Raw genomic sequence first — 26,293 nt, 5'->3', positions numbered from 1 at the left:
GTTTATTCTGTGGCTCTGCCCAGGATCAGACTATGGCATAGCCTTGGGAATACTAAACAGAAATCACATTAGTGAACCAATGAGGGTAACTGAGGAGCATTATGGATACAGGCATGTGAAAAATAATATACATCCAAATATCAGGTCATGAACTCAACCCAGGAGAAGTATGAAAGCAGCCTAGGAAAATTATTTAGCCACAATGTAACTGAGTGCTCAATGCATCCAGCCAATTTTGATAACCCATGACTAGTTATAGATTGCTCCAGTGGCACAGAGTGCACAGGACCCCCGTCTCAGCATACCTGTCTCACTTGGAGTGTTACACTTAAGTTCACAAAAAAATGGTGAAAGAGAATGCCTGAATTAATATCAGACTCTGGTAATTACTCAAGCTGCAGCCCAGCTCATCATTATGGGGCTGCTTGAGTTCCGATTCAAGAGGGACCTGACAGTTTGGCGTGGACTGATCCTATTAGAGGAGGGTCAAGACTGATTTACATATGGCTAGGTCCAAACAGGTGTAACGATGGACTGGGATGCAGCCCTGAGTAATAACCCGTGACGGAGATTAATTCAAGTATTTCATCTATCATTTTCTGTATGCTTCAGTGAGACGTAAAGGCAGCACACCACGTGAGCCTCTGAACAGTGGCACATTGATAAGAGGTGGTGATATTTAGGTTACACTTTGTGAAAGATTCATTTAATTGAATAAGGTTAACCTGTTGAAAAGTATGAGCAAATTGTAATCAAATCGATTCTCACCAAGTGGAGGTTGGAGCATATCACCATTCTTTTCACAAGTCCCAATCGGTTGAATGTCTGAGGCATCCACAAGCCTCCAAAAGTCATTTTTATTATCACTGCCATCGAGCCGTAAACGTAATCTTGCTCCGGTAATTCCTATGACCGTAGCTATGCAAACTGACGTAACATTTCGGGGGTCATGTGCTTCTAACTTCATCCCAACTTTGAACTCATTGTTAGGTGGAATCTTAGACTGAAGGAAACGAATACACAAAAGCAGTATTACGCAGTTGTAATGAACTAGTGGCTCTTTTCAATGTGCATAAACTGTTATTGTTATAAAAATCTTCTACTTCTTCAAATAAATATAAAATAATACAAGAGAAAACATTATACAATGACAATTGTTTACTGATGCATGTTAAAGAACATCCTGATCGTTTTTAACCATTTTCAAGCAGCAACAATTACAGGGAAAATTCAATACTCAAGTTGAATAGTTAGACTAAATTTCAGCCACTGTACTAAACATCAAAATGTTAGTGCTTTATTTAGAAAAGGATGGCAACTCCAAATCGTTTATTTACATTATTAACTCTAAATAATAAGAAAGTGTTTAAATTCTTTACAGTAAGAACAAAGTCACAATTGGAATATTTTCACCAGACCAGGAACGCATTAAAGCAACCCAATTCCAAATGTTTTCCCTCAATTCTTTCAACAACATCTCATTGTCCCAATGACATTTTAGTCAATGACTGGCTTAAAAGTGGCGTCAATTAAAACAAACATTTTTATTTTATTTAAGAAATATCCATAGTTTTGATAAAAAACAAAGCATTTACAGAGTTTAGCGTTTTTTACCACCTAATATATCTGCATTCTTCTATGCCAAATGGATCCAGATTTTCAGTTTTAAATTGGCCAAAAACATAATCAAGTAGTAGTCTTAAATAAAACAAACCATTTAGAAGATGTAATTTGGTCACTTAAAGCTGAAACCCATTGATCTAGGATAGCCAGATCCATATGTATGGTATCCTCTCATCAGTGTCTAAAGCCTGGTAAAAATGTCTGAATCAATACAGAGTTTAGCAATCTTAACAGTTTATAGGGCAGATACATTCCATCTAAAATGTCAATCTTATGAGATAAATAGCTCACATTTTGTAAATATGTTAAGACAATAAAGCATTTCCAAAGTGTTTGACTCCTAAGATGTGACTAAGAAACTAAACTCAGGCAACTATAGCCAATTAATTAATGTAGGTTATTTCTGGTAGTATTTGTCATACAATATTATTGGTAGTACCATATATTAACTCAGGTAACAGATGTGTTGAACTACAAAGGAAGACATCAATAATAGTTTAACCACAGTTACTCTCCATTCTAACCAAATTGTGTTTTTATTTAAGGTTAAATGTTTACAAAACTTCCTGTGATAAACAAGTGCAGTGTAAAAAGACTAATACTAGAATCATCTAGGAAAATCTATGACTACATTTATCAGTTACCATAGAATTATGAAGACCAACAGGATCAGAAAAAAAGACACACCTCTGAGTAGACTGCCAACCATTGGGCACGTACCAACAGATCTCAGAAGAGGGGAGCCGGCAAAGGGAGTCTTCCTACTGCACCAGGAGTAATCTAATATATCACAGGTACCACAGAGGAGAGTGAGGAAACGGTATAATGGGACTCTGTAAGGTGCAAACTGCAGTAACACACACTATTTATTCGGAGGAGAGAAGGCACATGTGAGTGTTCTAGGGCCACTTGGCAATGGCAGTGTGATTCCGAGGCTTTCAGGGGACATAGGGAGTAAAGTTGGATCTTAAAAGGAAATCGTGGGAGGAGTTGTAAACCCAGCAACAAAAGGGAAAATGGGCAATACACGGAAAATATACAATTGAAACATGTACTGGCAGCAAACTGCATACACTTAACTAGCAGGAGTGTGTGTGAGAACCTGTGATGACGCCAGACCGCACAGAGTGATTTTGTGGCTGTGCGAGGAGGATGTTACGCCACCCCCCCCCACCCCACCCGCAACCTGCTGCTGCCGCCACCTGAGGAGAAGGAAGTGCACCAGAGAGCGGAGCCCGGCAGCACATTCAGCTCCACGGGGGAGACTCCAGAGGCACCTGGGACCACACACCCCTCTGCAGGGAAGGCCCCGGAGGCGCGGCGCTGCAGCCACCAGACCCTGGGCCCGGCCTCTGCCCTCAGGGAGCTCCGCGGCCCCAGGGGACCAGAGCAGACGAGAGGAGGAGGTTCTCATTCTTTCGTCATCTGACCCGGGTCAGGGGGGGGAAACCCTGTCCCCACGGACCCCCGGGCCCTGGCAGCCGTTGGGCCCCAGCCAGAAGCAAAGCGGAGGAGCTTCTGTTGGTGTCCGGAGCTGCAGCTTCTTTCGCGCTGACGGACTGACGCTGTACACCCCAACGTTCACAGGACCACGCCACAAGGGAGCAGGGGGAACAGAGTGACGGTTCGTCCCACCGCCACCGCCGATAGATGCCACGCCCGCTGGAGGGTCGCCCCCCCATCAAGGACCCGCTGGACCGACCTGCAGGACTGGTGCCCACACCGGGAGCGGAGGAGCAGTTTCGGCGGCCCAGTCCCCCGGCTCCCATTTTCATCAAGGTCCCGCAGGCTCTTGACGCGGGATCGCGGATCGCCTCAAGTGCAGGGGAGCAGGTCGGCAGCTCCTCCTGGTCAACTAGCGCGGTAAGCCATCGGAGCCCACCGCTTATCATTAGGGGGCTATCTCCCTGCTGGATGCCATCGTTCTGTACTGTTTCCTTGTACCGTTCTGTGGGCCCTTGTCTGCCTTGCCCCCTTACTTCCTCACCGCCTTGTCTCTCAGCTGCAGGCAAGGAGCTAAAAAAACTGAATAATCTTTTTTCTTTGTGCCCCTGACTGCCTTGCCTTTTTTTTTTTTTCCACCCATCCTCCTCGCCGCCTCGTCCCTCCGCTGCGGGCAAGGAGCCCATAAGGTCCCTGCGGAGGGGCAGAGGATTGGGGTAGCGAGGATAAACTAGTACAGTATACTTCAGTTCTCTGGTGGGGGCCGTTCTGCCCCTGCCCTGCCACCTTTACGTCAGCTGCTCTGCTGTAGGCAAGGAGCCCATAAAAAATTTCCGGAGAGGGTGTCTTATCCAGGTGACCGGTTGACACCTGTTCGGTATAAGTCAATAAGGACGCTCAATGAAGGACCACACGCCAATTATGAATACAATTTAGCTTCACTAGAATTTCAGGTAAATGTAGGCATTTAGCACATTAACAATAGTGGAATAAGAACAGCAATGAAAAGCATCTATTTATATATAGGTACACTACAAAGAGCATCTATATATACGTATGAGCAAAGAGTTCATTGACAGAATAAGAATAGCAATGAAAAGCATCTATTTATATATAAGTACACTACAAAAAGCATCTATGTATACATATGATCAAAGAGTTCATTGACAGATATAAGCTTGGAATAACTGTATACCAAAATGTGCTACACTACAATGTTCAGGAAGTAAAATATAAACAAGTTGAATACTTCAGATAAGCTTTGATTTACTGCACACCAAAATGCATGTTTCAATTACTGCAGCAGGTTCACACTACGATGTTCAGTAAGCAAAATATAAACGAGCTGAATTCTTCAGATTAGCTTTGCTTAACTGTATACCAAAATGTATGTTTCAATTACTGTACCAGGCTCACATTACGATGTTTAGAAAGCAAAATATAAACGAGCTGAATACCTCAGATTATAACACAGTGCAAGCATAATAATCTACCATAATAATGGAGCAGAGAAACAAAGGCCTTTCATCCCTGGGTAGAACTTAACTTAGTCCACGAAATGCTGGGAAGCCCTCTACCGCCCGCTTGGACCTCTCTCCCCCTCTAGCGTCACGGTCTCTGAACAGTACAACAGGGAGGCAGCTCTGGGTCTGAAGATGACAGTTTTCACAACTCCATATGAGAGCTTCAATTCCCTCACCCACCTTTCAGTGTTTAAGTAACCTGAAGCTTGGATTCTACCCCCTTCCAGAATTTTCTAGCTATGTTATCAGCACATGTCTCTTGGCTGCCTTGCCATTCCCTGGCCATTGTTTTCATTCCATCTTTTACTGTGGTCTCGTTCTCAAGGTTGAGACTGAATCTCCTTCACAACCTGTTTCTCACACATGCAGCTGCGAATAAGTTTATCTACGGAATGTCAAAAGAAAAAAACAAGCTTGAAAGCGAACATTGTGAATTTTTTCCACGTTGCTCTGGCTTCAGCAGGCATCACGCTCATCTACACTGTTCAAGCTAATTAACCCTTTGCGTCACAATGTCTTCCGCACCTTTCCCTATACTGATCAGAGGGCCACAGAGTCAGTGAGTACAGCAAGTTACCACTCCCCCGATGGGGGCTGTCCTCTTGCCCTGCCGCCTCGCCCCATTGTAGTTCAGCTGAGGGCAAGAAGACCATTTCTGGCCCTTTTGGAAGGGGCAGAGCAGTCTGCCAAGGCTGTGGGAGGAGTGCAGGGGGCCCGCCTACGGACATTCAGACTTCTTGGCTGCACCACAGCTGATTGGTGGGTTGGAGCGGCGTCTTTGGCGGCTTGGAATTACGCCATATCATATCGCAGCTGGTGATCACGAGCACAGTGATTCTGCTGTAATTACTACCACCGCCTCTCCTTATTACGTTTAAAGAAATCGTATAGGCCTGCACAAAGGCCGTGGGCTATATCCTGACGATATAGCGCAGCAAATTGAAGACTTTCAGACCCTCTAGGTCCACGAGAGGGGCCACGAGAGAGGTGTTGGTGGCCCGTTATTATAAGGACTGGGATCTAACGTGCGGAGGTCAAAATGACGGCTAAAAAGTTGAGATCCGGCTGTCTGGTTTTGGGGAGATCATGTTTAAAAACAAAATCTAATTCATTGCGAAATAAAATCTTAATTTCCTCAGATCTAAAATGCAGAAATCAATTTATTTCCCTATGGGATAAAGAGAAGGCTCCCCTTATTCCTTCAAAGCCAGACTCTTTAGATCAAGAGTTTTTCTTAACCAGAGGAACCCCTTTCCACCTGTCCATGTCGCAAGGAATCAGCCCCAGCTCATGTTTTCGCTGATCTAAAAAAGAGCTCAGCTTTGTCTCTTTCATCTTCCTCTATTTGTGAGCCTGTGACTCGTTGCAAAGCCTCTTCACCCGCTTCAGATATAATTCCCTCACCAAATCATGACGTGATCAGCTTATTCCCGGCAAAGGAACCCTCATCTCATGATTCCGGCACTGATGCTCTTTTTTCATGTACCAACCATGAGAATCTTCCCAGGGTTTTCACCCTCCCTGATCTAGACTTAGAACATATCCAAAGATATGGATCACATCAGGAAGCAGCTCATCCCCCGCCATCGCCTCCATCTCTACCCAAGGGATTACGACTTTTTAGTAATTCCAACCACTCCTCTCTTTGTTCTCACCTTTCAGTGACACCTGATTTGAGCCTGAACATCAATCCCTTAAGCAATAATCTCGATCAAAATACTTTGGTCTCCTCATCGCTCTCAAGCCTAGAGCGTCTCCTATCCTCCATTTTGAACCTTTTAGAAAAATTGGTTGGCGGGTCCGATTGTATTCTCGACTCTGTAACGACCATTTTAAAAGAATTTACAACTGGCAATGGAATAATTCCTGGTTTCCGTTTGCAGGTTTGCAATGAACTCCTAGCTCGGAATTACACTATTACAGACAGTGAAACACCAGCCGGTATTGACTTTTGTTCCCAGGCTGGAGCACCACATGTGGGACAACCCCCCACGTATCTGATGCCAATTGAAAGCCCAGTGAACTCCATCAGATTTGTACTAAGAGACTTTACAATAGAGACAGACTCGGAATCGGTCTGCCAAAATTCAGAGATGGCTATATTTCCAATCTTTAAAGCTCGTTCAAAGGCTAACATCTTAACTAGTACCTCGGATACCCCTGAGCTGCCTCCAATACATAAAAAGAAAAAAAAAAAAGGTCTACAAAATCAACCCAGAGACATCCCAAAAAAGGTCAGAGAAAGTTACATTTTCAAAAGGTACAATCTGGCCCGCAAGATTCCTTAATCCAGGAGGCTCCATCTTTACATTCTTGCCTCGCACCGCCTGCCTCTTCGTCAATATGAGACCTCCACCCACCTAATGACATTTCAGTAACGACCAACCAAATTTAAACCTTTGAGCCAACTACCTCTCAATCAATTAGGTTATCCTTGAACCCCCTTGCTCAAACCTTCGAAGCCTCCACAGGTCCTTCTCCTGCCCAGACCTGGTTGCAACCTGTTACTAAAGGACAGGGTCGCTACCCCGTGGACACCTTAACATTAGATTTCACGCTCTTATTTGACAATGATCTGTTCTTAAACAGACCTCAATTGTTAAAATGTTTTTCCAGTATCAAACCTTTAAGAATGATTGAAAGCAAGGACATACATTTGGTTTCTTGAAGGTAGCAGATTCTGGTCTATCGTCACAAAATATTAAGCAATTTGGAGTCTTTGCAAGGTAAAGGTATTGATGTAGTCCCCGTTTTGAGCGAGAAGGCTAACCAAGCGAGATCTCCAATTTTCCGATGGTGTGTGGAAACCTCTCCCCTCAGGCATCCCTTTGGTGAAGCAGGACAAACTCTTACACCTACCAGGACCTAAACATTTACCTGGGGGCCTATGGCTGAGAAGTATTATTTGGGGATTCTCCTGTTTGTCCACCTACTGATTTAAGTATCAACCCCCACTCTTGGAACTGGTTACCAACAGTTCTGAGTAGTTCCACTACTACCTCTAGACCAATAGCACCACTAATGTAGCAATGAGCTTACCCTCGTATCTTGGAATGTGGCAGGTATAAAGTCTAAAGGGGAAAAATAGACTTTCTGAACTCTCTCAATCCCGATTTAATTTGTCTCCAAGAAACCTGGTTTATTGGCGAGCTTCAGCTTAAAAAATTACTATTCCTTTTGCTGTAAGGCCTCTCCCTCAACGAGGGGTTACACAAAGAGGGGAGGGGGTCGCATAGACTACATTGGCAGCATGAATGCTTTAGGGATCCCAGTAATTTGTTTTTAGCAGTAACATTACACTGCATTGGAGTTGGAAACAAGGTAGTCTCCCTTACTTTGATTAATTCTTATGTTCCACCTGGTGTCCCTTTTAATAATCTCCTACTTAAGGTATTTCTTTACATTAAGGAACCTAATGACAGGGATACAGAAACCCAAATCATTATGGTAGGAGATCTAAATCGTAAGATTTCTAACCCGGCGCTTGCATCCTTCTGGGATGAGGAAAAGGAAGAAGCATTTAGATTACTGCCTTGTATTTTTCCCCATAAAATAAAGTCTGACAAGCGTGGGAGCCTCTTTTTAGAATATTTGAGAGAGAATGATTGTGTTATTCCTAATGGTAGACTTCCATCTGACTCTCTAGCCCATCCGACCCATAAAACGCCAGGGGGTGCCACAATCCTGGACTACGTGGTAACAAGCTATCAGTCTTTCTCTATATTAAAGGATTTATTAGTAGTACAAACTTCCCTTAGTGATCATAATCTTTTAGTAGTACCTCTTGATCTGAAGGCACAATGTACATGGAGTCAAGCAGGGCAGCATCCCCAGTTAGGCTTTAAAAATGGTAGAACATATTGGTCCGCGAATAGTTTTAAGGGGCTTAAAGGTATTCTGGAACGTACCCTGATTGACCTTGGTAGCCGGGTGGGGAACAAAATGGAGAGTTTCATTAGTTTTATGCAACTGGTTGCTTCAATTTCTAGGCAAAAGCCTCCGAGTAAATTTATAGCAAAACCCTCCCCTCTATTATTAGTAAACAGAGAAATAAACGTGCAAATCCATAAACAGTATAGGAATCATACATCCATGAGGCAATCCCAGTTAGATATTCTAAAAAGAAGGAGAAGGAGATTAAGAGCGCGCCAAAAAAAGGACGCCACAGATAGATCCTGGGTTGCAATAAGAGAAGCAGCCTCTTCCAGCCATATTAGGCAGTTTTGGTCCCTGATTGCCGAAGGATGTGGTCTAGAACTAAGCCCCTCCCAATAGCTATTTGGGAGTCAAGCTGGTCAACATTTCTATCCGCTCTTTATGCCTCTAATGGTACTGCTGTGGATATCCCTCAAACCAGATCCGATTCCCAATACTCATATCCAACCCTAAAAGGAATTGACGCTACAATAAAAGGAATGCGTAGTTCCGCAGAAATGGGGCCTGATGAAATCCCAATATTATTAATAAAACATGACATATACTCCTGGTGCAATATTTTATTCCCGGTGTTCCAGCATTGTTATGAAGTCAGGGATGTCCCTCATTTTTGGAAGGATAGCGTTATTGTCCCTTTGTATAAAAAAGGGGATCAAAACTGGCCTATGAATTACCGCCAGATTGCACTCTTGGATGTGGCCAGAATTCTTTTTGCTAAATTCCTGCTGTCACATATTAATGATTGGGCAGAAAGGTGCAAAATTATTCCCTTAGAGCAGTCAAGTTTTAGGAGAAATCATGGCACAATTGACAACATTTCCATTTTGCAAGTAATTAATGAAAAATATGTCTCTCTGAAAGGGGAGCAGATCTATGCAGCCTTCATAGATTTCTCCACAGCATTTGATAAGGTTGACCGCGCTCTGTTATGGAAGAAGCTTTTAAGATTAGGCATGCCCAGCCCCCTCTTTGAGCTCGTGGTTGCTCTTTACTCTTCCACCTGGTGCAGAGTTTTGCTAGGGGGTGAACTAGGTTTATCCCATGTTATACTAACTAAAAATGGCCTAAAACAACGTTATATGTTGGCTCCACTCTTATTTTCTCTGTATCTCTCAGACTTACCAGCAAATTTAACTTCATGTGACGGTTTTGCCCCCAAATTAGGAGGCAGATCGTTATATTGTCTACTTTATGCAGATGACAATCATTTTACATCGTACCCCAACGGGGCTTAATAATAGGCTAAAAGCCCTCGAGCAATATACTGAAGCGGACTTTTTAAAGATAAATTGCTCTAAAAGTAAAATCCTGTGTTTTCACGGGAACAAAAAATTAAAGTACAGCAATTTTAATTGGACCATGGGAGCTCAACAGCTTGAAAGAGTAACCTCTTACACATTTCTGGGCAAAATTGTCTGTGGGAATCTCAAAGAAAGAGAGCATATTGAGCATAATCAAAGAAAGGCCCAATCTCAAGCCAATGGTTTGAATACCCTCTATAGAGCAACGGGCAGAAGGCATTTTAAGCATCTCTTAGAGGTATATCGGGTAAAGATACCCCCATCGTTACTGTATGGAATTGAGCATATAGCAGTTTCTAAGTGGATCTTTCTCGACAAACTCGAGGGACGTGTTTTAAAAAATATTTTAACTGTAAACTCTGCATTTTCTGCACACTTGAGTTGGGCCTGTGTAGCGCTTTTATGCTGCAATAATCCATTGGATGTTTAATGTGTTGACGAGCTGGGAGGATTCCTTGCGGTCACTGCTAAGAAAAGAAATAGTAGCTGGTCACAAAGTAAAATATACCATCAGTAGGAACTTCTTATATGCTATGGATCTCTTACAACTAGATCCATCTGCAATCTTTACCCTTTCACCAGCACAGCTTAAATTCGCTCTCAGGAAAGCAACTTGGGCAGTGAGTTTCAGCAAGGATAGTCAGGCCTGTACACATAGACAGAGTTTCCATATAATAGCTGACTCATTAAGGCCAGGGGTCACACAGCCCTACCTTATCTGGAACTTGCCTCATGGGGTGAGATGATTCTGGCTCCTGCTGCGACAGGGGCAGCTTCCCCTGAACACATTACCAGCAAAATGGTTTGGCTCCTCCACCATTTGTAATCTATGCTATAATGGTGTTCAGGATTTGACGCATGTTGTCTTAATTTGTTCGACCTTATTGCCTTATCGTCAGAAGTGGTTGCGCCCCATCTGTCTATCTCTTTCACTTAGATCTGCTTCTAATTTATCTCAAGCCTTATTTATTCCGCCTAATGAAATGTTTTGTGCTAAAGTTTTCAATTAGTTTAAGTGTTTTTTAACTTTGAATTAATTTATTTCAATCTGTCTAAGTTTAATTCATTTGTTATTTCTAATATTTCCTCTCATTGTGTATATTAAGTTTTTATTCTTATGTGGATCTCCATCGGAGTTCCGTAACATAATAAACTTTGAACTTGAACTAGCAGAAGAGACAGCTAAATTCACAACCACAGCCTTACGTCTCTCATTGCATAGAAGTAAAGACTGAGGGACTATGGATGAACTGGCGTTTGGGGAGGCCAAGGCCAGAAAGCTCAATCTCTTGTAGATGAATATAAAGGCTGAGGAGGTAAGGGACACATAACCTACTTACAAATCAATGGCAGCACCCCACTGACCACACTGGGAAAAAAAGACAAATGAAGTCAAAGCATTGATAATATCAAGGTATACTGAAAGCCAGTATTGCAGTCACCTTGGCCACGAGGAAATGTGAGTATTGGAGAGGCCGAGTTTAAGACGGCCACCAGCAAGAAGGATGAGGCACAATTAACAAAGGAAGACCTCAGGATCAGTTTGAGGGATCTGTATGAAGACTAGAAAGAGAACCTGAAACAGAAACTGGTTGAATTGCTCAACAACCAGCTTACTACCTTAAGACAGGATGTGGATCAAGTGGGGAAGAGGATAGTTGCAATTACCAAAATGTCTTTAAAAGTAGGCCCCAGTGAAAAGCAAGGTGTCAGATATGCACTCACAGGTGAAGGCTTTCCAATTATAATGAGAGGATCCTGAAAACAGCCCCCGTAAATGGTTGTGGTCCATCAGCGGGATTAACTACAACAAGAATAGCCAAGCAGAGTTTCTTGAACTGTGTTTTCATGGCTAAGAAGCAAGGGTCTCAAGAGAAGGGACGTTATAAGAATGCCAGGGTGGGGGCAGAGTATACATATGTTTGTACGACATTTGGAGTCCTAACATGAAAAGTTAAGGAGACGAAATGCCTACCAAGAGGGGGAAAAAAGTATTCACAGTACTAAAGAAGGGTATATCAGAAGTGGCCTCACAAGAAAAACACATGGGGAGAGGGGATGAAGTTAAGCTGACAGAGAAAGAACAAAACACAATTTCCCACATCTAATAAAACCAGTGGTGAATTTATCTTGTCACAAAGATCTTTCCCATTCGTGTCCTGAGAGACACTGGTGGATAGAAAAGGGAGATATGTAATGGTGAAAGGAGGGTTAGAGAAGGAGATGCTGACATATATTTTGTATTTGCCACCAGACAATTACTAAATTCACATATTTAAAAAACATTGAACAGACTAGTTGGCTTTACAGAGGGAAGCAAACTTCCAGAAAACTTTCATCACTTGGAAGGTGAGGGGTCTACACAGATCTAGAAGGGGGCCCACCAGTTCCGCTGTAGCCAAATCTTCCTTCTGACTTAAATCTTCTGGAAATTATTCAGGAAATGGGCCCCCAAGCCAAAGTAACAATGACTGTGATGGAGATAATGAAGATGTGTTGTCCAAACAGGGAAAAACGATCAAACTATTCTTCATGTATGCCCTCAGAAGTACTTTATGTGGACAGAGAGAATATACTGGACAACTTGGCCGTACTCTTGTCCACCCTCATACATGAAGAACAATCTGTTTTGTGGAAGGGTGGTAAACGCTGATTTATCTAGTTGCAAAAACTCTGGAGAAAAGAATTAAAGCTGCCCTAGTCATGTTAGAAGCAGAAAAGGCATTAGAGTCAGTTTCTGAAGGCAACCCAGATTAAGTTTTGCTTAGTGGGAAAGTTTATTCATTATGTTAATGGCAGGTCAGAGGGGCAGAAAAACAAAGCAGGCCTGTTCAATGCCACCGCTCCTCTTTGTAATTTCAACAGAACTGCTAGCAATCAAGATGAGGCTGGACTGCTAATTAAAAGGATCATATTGGGGTGGGGGACGGTGGTGGTCTGAAGAAGCACAAAATGTCTTTACCTAGCATATTTTAGGTTATTAGTAGAAGACCTACCAAGATAGCTACCATATGTGATGCACACAGTACAATAATCTAAGATGAAAGATTACCAAATTAATACAGACGGATCAGAATTCATGCCTATTTACGACAGCTTCTGAGGTAGAGAACCTATTAAGAACCACGTCCCTTCAGAGAGGTGGAAATAAGACAATGTTTGAGATTAAGCCTAACTCCCAGGGCTGGAGAACCCCATCATACTAATATACTTGACCTACTGCAAAACATGAAGAGTTACCCAAGTAAGTGAAAGCGTCTTTGTGTAACAGTTCTGCCAATTTGCTGCCATCAAGACTAATATTGTCCCCAAACTCTTGTATATAGCTTAGGCTCTGCCGATACGCTTCAAGAAGCAGATATTTCATGGAGAGAAAGGCGCTCAGCTTCATCTGGCAGGGAATCCCCATATAGAGTGGCCAAGTTGTTTATGGTCCATAGCGAGCAAGGGGGTCGGAGGCACCTTAGCATTATTAGGGAACAGTCATTGCATTAATACAAATGCATATATAATATATATATATATATATTTTTTATAAATCAGACAAGCATTGGTCACACATGGGTCACTCCTTCACAGGGAGGGCACTGTGGAAGCTGCTTTGGCTTCTATGGAAGAGCAGGCACCACAAAACCTCTATCAATGAAAGATGGCCAGCATACTTCTACATACATGGGAATTTGTGGCCAGATTATGTTGAATTAAATCACTGCCATCCTTATTTACACCAACACATTAAAACCTGGCATTCCCAAAGTGCATGGGTGGACAGTGTTTAAAAGGTGGAGGAAAGGCGGTCCCCACACGGTATCAGATACTTATCAAAGCACCAGACTCAAATCTTTTGAGGAATGCAGGAAAACTCAGGATATCTGAGGAAGACCACTTCCAATGCTATCAATTAAGTCACTGGCTACCTCAGGCAGGAATGTGCAATGAGGTGATGAAGTCGAAAACACCTTTGGAAGTATCCCTATCAAAGCTCAATGGGACAAGGGAGCTTTTTCATGCATTTACAAATTGTTGATGGCACCACAAAGGATTACTACATTGCTTTACATGGAGAAGTGCGAAAATCAATGGGTGAGTTCATGCAGAAAGCAGGGAGAGGATGTGAAAGTATAAAAATAAAATACTATTATAAAAAAAATAACAGAATAAAATTTTGGAACACAAAGGCTTTTATGGCGCTGCAGGAAGGGCCACCTGCTTCACTGACTCAGCTGAGTGTATGAAGCAGGAGCTGTACTTAGCATGACACTTCTCCTGGAGGTCCACAAATCTGTTCCCCTGACTATCGCAGAGGAGCAAATTGGTGAATCCTGTTTAAAGTAAATCAGCGATTGACAAGTTTTCCCTATACATTCTGACCCTACATTATTACTTTCAAAGTCTGTTCAGAGTTTTCAGAGTGGTAAGTATTTGAAAAATGAACCATTCTATGCTGATGTAGACAATAAAATTCTAAACTGTGCAATAAAGCGTTTTGTTTCAAAAGGACATATTTACACTACGAAGACCAAAATGTTTATATTAAAAGCGAGTACCTGTCTGAAACAAGAAAGAGGAGCAGCAACTGAGCCAGTTTCAGCCAAATAGTCATCCCAGTTAAATTCATCTGGAAAAAAAATAATTTCACAAATTATTTTCAGTAAGATGGTTTGGTATTCGAGACGGCTGTGTGCAGTCACTCCATGTCTCTTGATAACAACTCTTATCACTGCATTCTTTCAACTGAGCTTTATGAAGTAGTACAACTCTTTCACATAAAACAAACTGACAAAAACACAACAGGACACCTTTCGAAAGTAACTGAATCAGTCCTTTTCTTTTTGCTAGAACTGATTTTTTGGCACACTGCTTTCCTTCACCACCAGCCTAATTCTTTCAGATGTCCCTCATGTCTCATTCTCAAACTTTTCACTATAAAAGCAGTGGGGCTGCGCAGAACCCAGTGTGCCCCCCTCTAATCGCACCAGGCCAGAAAGTGTGCCAACAGGGTCAGACTGCCAAAAATTACGCAATGCGCCTAATAAAATTATTTTAATTGGGCAGAGGTCGCAACAGCTCCTGTAAAGTAGGGGGGAGGTGCGTAGTTGGCCCAGGCGTAGGTTCCAAAAAACAAGGCTTAGAATGAAGACATTGAGTCATCACATCGGCTGACTGACGAGAAGTCGAAGACCGCTTCGGCTTCTTGCTCTTCTTCTTGGATCTCGACTCACCCGATCGCCCCGAGGACTTGGAGTGGAAGGACGACTTTGGACTACGCAACCGGTCCCAGGAACTTTCTTCTCCACCGGGACCTCCCCTGCACAGAGTCACGTGCTGGGCCACCATCAGCTTTATGAACTGCTCTCTCAAAGACTTTGGATGCATGGTCTGGCACTAGCAGCATGACTTTGGGTCATCGTCGTCATGTTACAAACACCACAAGCAGACAAGGTGAGGATCAGTCACTGACATCGGCAGATGACAGGCTCTGCAGAGCTTAAAACCCTTCATGCTTGACGACATTCTCAACTCACCAGTGTAGGAAAGTACCATCTTTCTTGGCATGTTACCCCCAATTTTACCTGTATGTCAGTATGTTTTTGCCTGTCTCATTGGGATCCTGCTGGTCAGGACCCCACTGCACATAGTTTATGGCCTAATGTGTGTCTGTATAGTGCATGACTGTCACTGAGGCTCTGCTAATCAGAGCCTCAGTGCTTATGCTCTCTCTGCTTTTAAATTTGTCACTGTAGGCTAGTGACTTCATTTAACCATTTCAATTGGCAAACTGGACCCCCCTTATAAGTCCCTAGTATATGGTACCTAGGTACCCAGGGGATTGGGGTTTCAGGAGATCCTTATGGGCTGCAGCATTTCTTTTGCCACCCATAAGGAGCTCAGACAAACCCTTTCACAGGATTGCCACTGCAACCTGTGTGAAATAGTGCACACATTATTTCACAGCCATTTTCACTGCACTTAAGTAACTTCTAAGTCACCTATATGTCTAACCTTCACTTACTGAAGGTTAGGTGCAAAGTTATTAAGTGTTAGGGCACCCTTGCACTAGCAAAGGTACCCCCACATAGTTCAGGGCCATTTCCCGGGACTTTGTGAGTGCAGGGACGCCATTACATGTGTGCACTACATATAGGTGAATACCTATATGTAGCTTCACAATGGTAACTCCGAATATGGCCATGTAACATGTCTAAGATCATGGAATTGTCCCCCCCATTCCAAATCTGGTATTGGGAAGCCAATTCCATGCATCCAGGGGGCTCCACTATGGACCCCCAGTACTGCCAAACCAGCTCTCTAAGGCTTGCACTGCAGCTACAACTGCTGCCACCTCACAGACAGAGTTCTGCCCTCCTGGGGTCTGAGCAGCTCAGTCCCAGGAAGGCTGAACAAAGCATTTCCTCTGAGAGCAGGGTGTTACACCCTCTCTCTTTGGAAATAGGTGTTACAGGCGGGGGGTAGCCTCCCCCAGCCTCTGGAAATGCTTTGACGGGCACAGATGGTGCCCTTTTTGCATAAGCCAGTCTACACTGGTTCAGGGACACCTTGTCCCCTGCTCTGGTGCGAAACTGGACAAAGGAAAGGGGAGTGACCACTCCCCTGTCCATCACCACCCTCGGGGTGGTACCCAGAGTTCCTCCAGTGTGTCCCAGGCGTCAGCCATCTTGCTTTGCAAGGTGTGGGGGCACTCTGGAGGGCTCTGAGTGGCCAGTGCCAGCAGGTGACGTCAGAGACCCCTCCTGATAGGTCCTTACCTGATAAGGTAGCCAATACCCCTCTCAGGGCTATTTAGGGTCTCTCCTGTGGGTTCTCTTCAGATTCTATTTACAAGTTTCCAGCAGGAATTCTCTGCAACTACTACTTCATCCTCTGACCTCAGATCAACCACAGCCTGCTCCAGGAACCACTGTAACAGCAACAAAGTATCCACAAGGGATACTTCTCTTCTGCAACTTCAGATCCAGCCAGCAACTGCAACAGTTTCCACAGTGTGCACGCTATGGGAACTCCCTATCTTCACCCTGCACCAGAAGGACCGAAGAAATCTCCAGTGGGGTGACAGAGTCACTCCCCTGCTCACGCAGGCACCTTCCAAGTCGACAACTGGTACTCCTGGACTCCTCTCACAGTGACGAGCGTGCTCCTAGAAACACAGAAGGTGGACTCCATCGACAGACTGTCCTGAGGTCCTGCTGACGCAATTTGGAGGCGGTAAGACCTTGCCTTCCCTGAGAGCGACTGTACCATTGTGCATTGCCTCTTCTTCACCTCCTGAGGCCTCTGTGCACTATTTGCAAGATTTCTTTGTGCACAGCCTGGCCCAGGTCCCCAGCACTCTATCCTGCGTCGCTCAACTCGCGTGGGCCCCTTCTTTGTAGTGCTGCACCAACTGTGTTTTGCACCTCCTTTGTCCCTGTGTCCTGGGACTCCCGTGGGAGCTGTCTGGCATCCTGAGGGCTCTCTAAAGTGCTGAGAGCCCCCTCTTCCTCCTCACACAGAGTTGAGGCCCCCAGGTGCCTCCTGGGTCCAGCCAGTGCAATTATGACGCAAAACGCACATTTGTAGTAACCAAGGCTTGTTGGAGACTTCCAACACGAAATCACATCTGCATCCATCTTCATGTCGTGGAACATCTTTTGCATCACGCAGGAACCCACTGGCATCTTCCTGGGGTGCATTCCTGCAGTCTTCGTCCAACTGGGGACTCTTCTTTTGCACCCTCTTCAGAGTTGGCAGGGGCTCCTGTCCTTCCTGGAACTTCTTTTGACTTCTGGACTTGGACCCCTTCTTTTGCAGGTCTTCAGGTTCAGGAATCCAACAGTTGTTGTTTGCAGACTTGGTTGGTTACTGCAATAATCCATATCACGAGGTGTAGTGTGTCCTAAGGAAACTTGCAGTACTTTACTCCTGCTTTTCTGGGCTCTGGGGTGGGGTAATTTACTTAACCTTTACTGTATTCTTACTCTCCCAGCGATTCTGCACACACTACACTTGTCTACGGAGGAATTTGTGATTCACATTCCACTTTCTTAGTATATGGTTTGTGTTGCACCTAGACCTATTTTCTCCCATTGCATTCTATAGTATTTCCTATGGTTTGCACTGTCCTATGACTAATTACTTGTCTAATTTTGGTGTCTAGTGTATATATTGTGTATAACACTTACCTCCAGCAGGACTATTGTCTCTAAGATATTTTTGGTACTGTGTCACCCAAATAAATACCTTTATTATTGGTAACACTGAGGATTGTCTTTACTTGTGTATACGTACTGTGTAACTATAAGTGGTATTGCATGAGCTTTGCATGGCTCCTAGTTCAGCCTAAGCTGCAATGCTATAGCTACCTCCATCAGCCTAAGCTGCTAGAACACGACTACATTTCAATAATAAGGGATAACTGGACCTGGTACAAGGTGTAAGGACCCAAGGTACCCACTACAAACCAGGCCAGCCTCCTACTACCAGGAGGTAAACCTCAAACATTTTCAACAAAAAGGCCAGTCAAAAAATGCCTGTGGGTGTAGCTCTTCTCTCGAATCAGCGCTGACTAGAGCGGAAAGGAAAGAACTGACAATGGGGTGCCTGAGTTGTGACTATAAAGGAAATGCAACATCATTTCTGGTGCACAACACACCGACAACTGATGCCGAGCCGATCAACGCCACCTACCAGCATGCAAGGGTAGTACTCACAAAAAATCTACCAGATCCAGTCTGACACCTGGGGAGAATTCACAAGTAAGGAATCTGCAGCTCGAAGTCTCTATCAGATGCAGAGAATTCAGAATGTTGCACCTACACTCCTACACAAAGCCAAAACCACACATATCCCCTGCCTTGAGGGCCCTGCACTGGTTACCAGAAGATCCACCTTCAAGCTGATTTGTATCACACACAGCAATACATGGTAAAGACTACTCTTCATCAGGAATAAAATCAACACATTCAGCAAAGGAACCTACTTTCGAGAACCGCTTCCTGCCTCAAACTCCCTGCATACAAGGAACAACATATGGGTGGAATTTGTATTCTCTGTTCAAGCAGCAAAACTATGGAATTCGCTACCCACAAACATAAGATACACTGACAACCACCTCAGCTTCAGAATATTAGTTAAGAGCTGGCTCTTCCACACATGACAACTATACTCGCAACACAACAGTGTATCACATAATACGGATGTTTATTTCAGACCATGTCATACCTGCTGCTTCTATGTATATATAGCTGCATATATAAAGAGGTTTATACCTGCTACTAAAACTTTAATATTGTGTGTATCTACAGATCTATTTACAGTTATCTGAAAAACTGTGCATGCTTCATCCCAAGATTAATGTGCACATCACACCATGTAACATTGCTGCTTCTATGTACATATGGATATTTATATAGAAGGGTCGACTCTACCCACTAAAACATTAAAGTGTCCTATGTATATATGTATATTTAAGTTAATTCCAGTTTTATTTAAACAAAAATAAACGCTGCCATCACTCCTCTCGCTGACTCATCCTAAACGTTTCTGACAACTATGAAGTCCCAAACATTCATCTCAAACTTTTCCCTCCTTTTTTAGCCATCTCACCCAATTAACAGGCAACACAAACACTAACTACTAAACCTTACTACGTCCCCTTTCAAATCCATTCCCATCTTTCGATCTCTACTCTAACCCCTACATACACTCACACAAAAAAGTAAAGTGCACAAACCTTACACCACGAATGCACAAAGAAATAAAATATTACTAATCTATCTAGAAAACTTTAATCTTGAATTCTGGAATAGTGTGCTACCCACTGCAAAGTGTTTTAACACCTCATCAGGGGCAGTAAACGCTATATAAAAACAATTACAACTAAAAGAAATGCTGCTATTTAAGACTGAAATCAGTCTCCTCATGTACTAAATCGAGCTCAGGTCCAGTGATCTTTACAAACAAAAAGCCAAAACCGAGGAATTAAATCTCCCTACCAGTGAAGGTACTATTTCTCGTTCACGGGTATTCTCTTCAAAATCAAACTGTAAAATATCCTTGCACGTGCAGGATCCCAGATCACAATGTTAAACCTAAATCTTCAAAATTGAAATTTAAAATAATTTTCAATAAAGAAAACATGTTTTTTCAAGGCAAACTTTTTAGGCTTTTTAAGGCAGCCTATTCAAATCAAACAAGTCGTTGCTGACTGAAAACACCACCTAAAAACAAGATTTTAAAACATACAAAGAGGGGAAATCATAGTAATTCGTTAATGCAACTATCACAGTCAAACTGTCCATCTCATCATGTTTATGGAGGGCAGACCAAGAATTGGAGCAAACCCCCACTTAGACTAAGCTTCTGGTTCATGGCAGGATGTTTATGAATTCAGAGAAAACACCTTAGATAAGTTACATCATGAATGCCAGTCCGTGGGAGCTGCTTTAGTGTCCATAATGCTGTGGGTAGATGTGAATAGACAATCCAATCCTTAACTTGTGAGTTGGACAAATCTAGACACAGTCCAACGCCGTGTGGGGAAGTGGGACAGTAGTGAAGAATCTGTGGTTAGATAGAATATCCACCAGAAAGAGTGTTACTGAATGTTAAAAACTAGTTTTTCTGATGAATGCTTTTAACCACAAATTTCTAACCCTGAAATCGGATACCAAAGCAGTACCTCACAAGGTGGTGGGTCTGTCAAATGGCTCAGAACAAAAAGTCCTGCAAGACTGCTGCCAAAATTCCCACCCTAACAGAACTGATTATCGATACAATACTGCTTCATGGTAACCACGTAGCAGCTTAGAATAGGGGACTATCCATCGTGAGAACCTGCTTCTGCCCCACGTAACCTCAAAAAGAGCGGTTTCGTCCTAGGTACTATGAATGTAAAAACTCAGTGACCTCTTTGCGTTCAACTAATGGAGCCTTTCAAAGGAACACAGTTCGAGTTCTTAACACCACTTTGACCAGAAAAAGGTAGTATAAGGTTGTTGGACCAAAAGCCTAAACCTCAATCACAAGGCGTGCTAATGTTCTTGCAATCCCCCCCAAAAAAAACAACTTTTCAAGTCAGAAGAGTAAATGCACAAGTGTGCATCAGCTCAAAAGGGGTACTGTAGGAAAGTGCCTCTTTTTGACATGGTTACCCCTCCCACCTATTACCTGGTACATGATGTCCTTTCGACTGAAAGTGTACTGGGATCTTGCTATCCAGGTCCTCAGTGCCAGAGATCTTTTCCAAAACTGCACAGTTGTTTCCACAATTGACAAAACCTTAAGCACCCTCTGTAAGTACCCAGTAAATGGTACCCCTGGTACCTAGGGCCTGGAGAACTAAAGGAGGTCCCTAAGGGATGCAGCACAAATTGTGCCACCATAAGGTACCCCTCACCAAGCACATGACAGGCTGCCATTGCAGGCTGTGTGTCTTGGTGCAGGCAAAAGTGAAAACACGACACGGCATACAGTCTGTGTGCCATGTCTCCCAACACTGTATGCAATATATGTAAGTCGCCCCTCTAGAAGACTTTACAGCCTTAAAATAGGGTGCATTATATTACATGTGAGGGCATATCTGCACGAGCAGTTATGCCCTGCTATGTCTTTGTCAATTCTAAGACATAGCAAGTGACCAGGAAAGACATTTTAAATGCCTGTGCTGGACACTGGTCAATACGAGTACTCCAGCTACATGATGGCTTCACTGAAGATAGGGATGTTTGGTATCAAACATCTTGTATTGGTAAACCAACAGTGATGCCAGTGTTGGATTTACAAATACATGCACCCACAGGGCACCTTAGTGGTGCCCTCTGAAACCCTACCAGCCTCTGGTGTGCTCACAGACTGGTTTCTGCTAGCCTGCCACCTCCAGGCTGCCACACAAGAAACCGTTCTGGCCCATAGGGTGAGAGCTTTCTGCTCTCAGGAAGCCAAGAACAAAAGCCTATCCAGGAAGAGTGTTAACAGTCCCTCCCACAGGGCGACCTGTCAACAAGGTTCCCTCTCCCTCCAGAGTCTGAATGTATGTTGGTTTCACCCCTCCTTGACTCCCAGATGACGCCTGCAGCCTCTGCATGCAGCCCCTCTCTACCGCGACCACTCCGGTCAGAAAAACCCGGCACCTATGCACCCGTCGCCCCTGAGCAGTGGAGAAGAGGACCAAAGGTGCCTACCTGTCACCAAGCATCGTGGTTGGTTTAGCCTCACTGGCCTCCTGGCCAGAACTTGCATTCTCTTTCTGCAGTGACCAATTCCCATAGGACCAAACTGGGCAACCAACACTGTTATGGGCTCTGCACACAGCCGCCACCATGGCGCGGAGGGTTTACTTTGGGTTCTCCCTTGGACCTTGCCCACGACTCACCTTAACTCCTGGAGATTGGTCTTTGCAAGCCGCTGTACCCTACCTGTTTGCAGAATTTGTTTTTCCTACCATAGGATAACATTGCAGGACTCAGAAATTACATTGTGTCCAATTTTTAAAGTGAAAGAATTCTTATTTAAAGTCGTACTTACCTGAACGAGTTTTCACGAATGCCTAAACATATAGTAAGATACTTGCTATTTTTATATTTTGGTGTGGACCTCTTTTTTGAGTCATGTGTCTTATTTACTAACTATTGTGTGTGTTTGCCGATGTCTTGCACTCCTCTGTGTTAAGCCTAAGGCTGCTCCACCAAACTACCCTTAAATAGATCACTTTGGGATTGGATAGCGAGCCCTGCCCAGTCATTAGGGAACCCCTAGACTCTTTACAGGGTATTCATATACCACATAAAGGGCCAGCTTCCTACAGGTACTAATGAGAAAAGTGAGAAAAAAAAATGAATTCCCGCTGTGGCATCATAAAGGCTTTGGCGGAAACAAAAAAGACGTATCAGAACAGGTGATTTGAAAGAGAACGGATGGTCTGGCAAACGTAAAAATGCAGAGAGGGCTGAAAAGTAACCCTTAGCATTGTCCACTGTAAGCCCTTGCAGAGCCAAACACAAAATTAACAAGACATTCAATAGTATGGCCTGATAGGTGGCCACACCCAAGCCACAACCTGTCCCAGTGCCTGGTATACAGTGATTTTTGCCAGGGTTACATCATTTACTTCTGAAGCAAGATTAACAGCTGCAGCTCAATCGCCACACAAGGAGGTACAGACTGCACAAGCCTGTAGACTCCAAAGGCCTCGGTGCAAGTCCCAGCCCTGCTGCTGCGACAGAAGATCCTCTCAAACCTGCAGCCTGATTGGAGGATAGATGCTCAAGTCCAAATATTCTGGGTACCACACTCTCATGGCCCAATCTGGAGCCACTAAAATGAATTTGGTCAGGCATTCCTGACCTTTTTCAGAACTCTGGGCACAAGAGGAAGCGCAAGAGGTAGTGGCAGGAAGGCAGATAGGAGTCCAGTGCTCCACAATATGTTGATTTGAGGCTTTAAGAGACAGCCTTCTTGGGAACTTCAGCAAGCAAAAGCGCTACCACTGTGCTTTTTCAGTAGTGTCTAAGAGATCAAGTTAGGGTTCTTACTATTGTTGCCTTCCACCACCTTAAGGTTTAACTGCCATTCGTGAACTGGTATGGGTCACCAGCTGAGCTGGTCCACCCTGGTGTTTAAATCCTGCCAGGTGGTAAACGATCAGGGAAACGTCCTGATGACTGAGCTATTTCCAGAGGCGAAGGTCCTGTGTGGGTAGCACAAGACCCAGGACCCCACCCCGGCTTGTTTCTTGCAATACAACATGGCAATGGTGTTCTCCATGAGAACCTGCACCAGCATCCCTTTAATGGTCATCAATGGAATCGCCTACTACTCCAGCAAGTTTATGTGGAGGCAGTTCTCTGACGGGGAACAGAGTCCTCTGATCTCACCTCTCCCAGATGGCCCAGTCAGCTGTGGGTGCTCTAGGAAAAAGGGTCTATTGTGTATGGTAGCCACTTCTGCAGATCGTTTACAGACTCCTCCAAAACATGGATGCAATCTGACAGGTTCTCTTGGTGCTGGGCCCACTAAGCCTTCAAAAATCACACTGTAGGGCTCGCTTTGTGCCATCTGGCATGGTTGGCAAGCAAGACGCAGGAGGCCAATAGGCCAAAAACTCTCAGAGCCATACTCACTGAAACCCAGGATAGAGGATGAAACATCTTGATCACAGCCCAAATGTCCTATACTCCTTGCTCGAGGAAGAAAGGCCAGCAGCACATAGTACCCAGAATGGCTTTGATGAAAGGAAGCCTTCAGCAGGTTAATAGAGAGCCCCAGAAATGTCAGGAGGTTAAATGCCAACCAGAGGTAGTCTGCGACTGATTTTGGTGACAGTGCCTTCAACAGCCAGTCAGAGGTAGAGGAAGACTGGACCCCCTCAGATGTTCGAAGAATGGCAACAACCAACGTTACTACTTTTGTGAACACCTGATGTACAATGGAGAGGCCGAATGGAGTACAAAAACTGAAAAGGCTCACAGACAACCATGAACTGCAGGTAGCATCTGTGGGCCTGCAGGGCAGGAGTGCGAAAATAGGTGTTCTGCAGGTCCAACAGGACCATCCCGGCTCTGGGATGCAAGGGAGATAGAACCCGGGCAAGCGGCAGCATGCTGTATTTGTCCTTTTCGCAGGAGGAAGTTGATAGAGCCAATAGTTAAACCAGTACGAAGACCTACACCCTTCATTAGTCAAAGAAGGAACAGGAATAACATCCAGTCCCAAACTTCTGAGTCTGCACTACTTGACACAAGGACTGCTGGTCTTTCAAAAAACGATCTGATGTAGGTAGCAGGCACAGCTGGTCAAAAAGAAATGGCATCAGACCTCCATTTCTTTCAGAAGCTTATCCACTCCATTAGACACAGAGCCCATCAGCAGATTGGAAGGACCTTTGTGCAGATTCCTAAATGGGACCTTTTATGGATGAAGACGACCATTCCACAGAGTGTGGAGGTGAGAAAGCAGTGAAGAATCTCAACCAGAAAGAGTGTTACTGAAGGTAGGCAACTTGTTTGTCTGATGGATACCTTTAACCACAGATTTCTCATCCTGTAATTAGATGACAAACCTGTCCCTATCCCAGCCATACTGGTTATTTTGAGGCAATGAAGCCTGTAAGTCTTCTGGGACTGCTGATAAAATGTCACAACCATGTCTCAAAGTGCATGAGGGTAAAGTTCTAGGATGCAGCTGGTGTTGACCGGCAATGCAAAGATGGCCACCGAAAACACTCTCCTGTCAAACATTTCCAGATGTTTGGAATCTATCAGCAGAAATAGTCAAAAGGTGTTAGTGTTTACCCAGCTGGTGGATGCCTGCAAAATCAAATTTGTTGGATGCTGGGTATTAAAAAACAGGGTTGCCGTGAGTTGGTCTTTGGCAATGTGAGGACTGGCGGGAGGGCCAGACCATGGCTTTGCAATTGTGTTGAAGAGTGTATTAGTAAGGGTCGCACTGAAGGGCACTTTCTTCAGTCGCTGGACCTTGGGGCTGGGAGATGAGAGGAACCAACCCAGTTTGAGTTGAGCTACCCAACCCACTAGCATTTTGTAAATACCAGTTGTCATCATGAGGTGGGGCAAGCTCTGTGCCATCACCCCCAATGTCCTCTCCATAAGGCTGACACTGGACGTATTCATAGACAAAAAGTTAGTGCAGTGTCAGTGAGCGATTTCATAGTGATGGCATTGTGCTGAGTCAGAAAGATTGAGTATTGGCTGGTCCACATCAGGATCTGGGTGCGCCCTCAGAAATCAGTTTGGAGTCTGAGACTGAGATAGTTTGTGGATCCATTTTCAGCGCTGGCAGAGTCTGTGCCACTGTCAGTGTCCAAGGGACCAGTGCAGATTTTGGCACCAGACCCAAAGCTGGCACCTATCCCATTGAAGAACCCAAAGCAGGTTCTATTCAAGAATAGATTCAGCCGCGTAGGAGCTCCTGTCATGCTCCACGGCGAACACCGGCTCGGAAGGACGTGCGCTTGCAGGCAGACTGTTAATGCTGGCGCTGAAATGCGGAAAAGACAGTTTGGATTCATCTCCCCCCTGCTGCTCGCCGCTTGCCGTTTTTGAGGCATTTTTCGGGAGAAATTTCCCTCGGGTTCTTAGCTGTCAGGGGAACCCGTTTGCAGTCCCGAAGAGGCCTGAGACTGCATGGTCGGAGTTTTGTGTTTTCAGGAGACGAGGACTGGAAACGGAGGTGAGGTGAGGGCTATAGAGGGCATTACTTTCCTCCACTGAGGGAAGTTTTCCCCTCTCTTTCATAAACTGGACATGAAATAAGTTACTTGGCTGTGAGCATTGTCTGGTGTTGGTGCAGTAAATTTTTGCACATTTATCCATTCTCTGTGTTCGAAAGTGGCTGGTTGGAAAGTGGCTGGTTAAAAAGGACACCGCCCCTGCCCCCTCCCCCCCCCCCCCCCCCTCCACACAGGAAAACCACCCCCTCCTTTTTTTGTTTTGTTAGCGCTAATTGGCGCAA

The 26,293-nt window shown here is 44.3% G+C and overlaps 1 protein-coding gene across 5 annotated transcripts in view; it reads right to left on the bottom strand.

The window, feature by feature from the left end:
• Positions 1-26,293, bottom strand: part of SCML2 (Scm polycomb group protein like 2) — a 685,095-nt gene that overhangs the window by 418,710 nt on the left and 240,092 nt on the right. For all 5 annotated transcript variants that reach the window (XM_069204521.1, XM_069204522.1, XM_069204519.1 and 2 more), the window contains 2 exons: positions 14,374-14,444; positions 769-1,003 (listed from right to left, as the gene is read on the bottom strand). In XM_069204521.1, the coding sequence (XP_069060622.1) occupies positions 769-1,003; positions 14,374-14,444 (306 nt within the window). The remainder of the gene's footprint in view (positions 1-768; positions 1,004-14,373; positions 14,445-26,293) is intronic.

The sequence above is a fragment of the Pleurodeles waltl genome, chromosome 8 (genome assembly GCF_031143425.1).
Source record: "Pleurodeles waltl isolate 20211129_DDA chromosome 8, aPleWal1.hap1.20221129, whole genome shotgun sequence".
Taxonomy (NCBI): domain Eukaryota; kingdom Metazoa; phylum Chordata; class Amphibia; order Caudata; family Salamandridae; genus Pleurodeles; species Pleurodeles waltl.
This window is presented reverse-complemented; position numbering and strand designations above follow the sequence as displayed.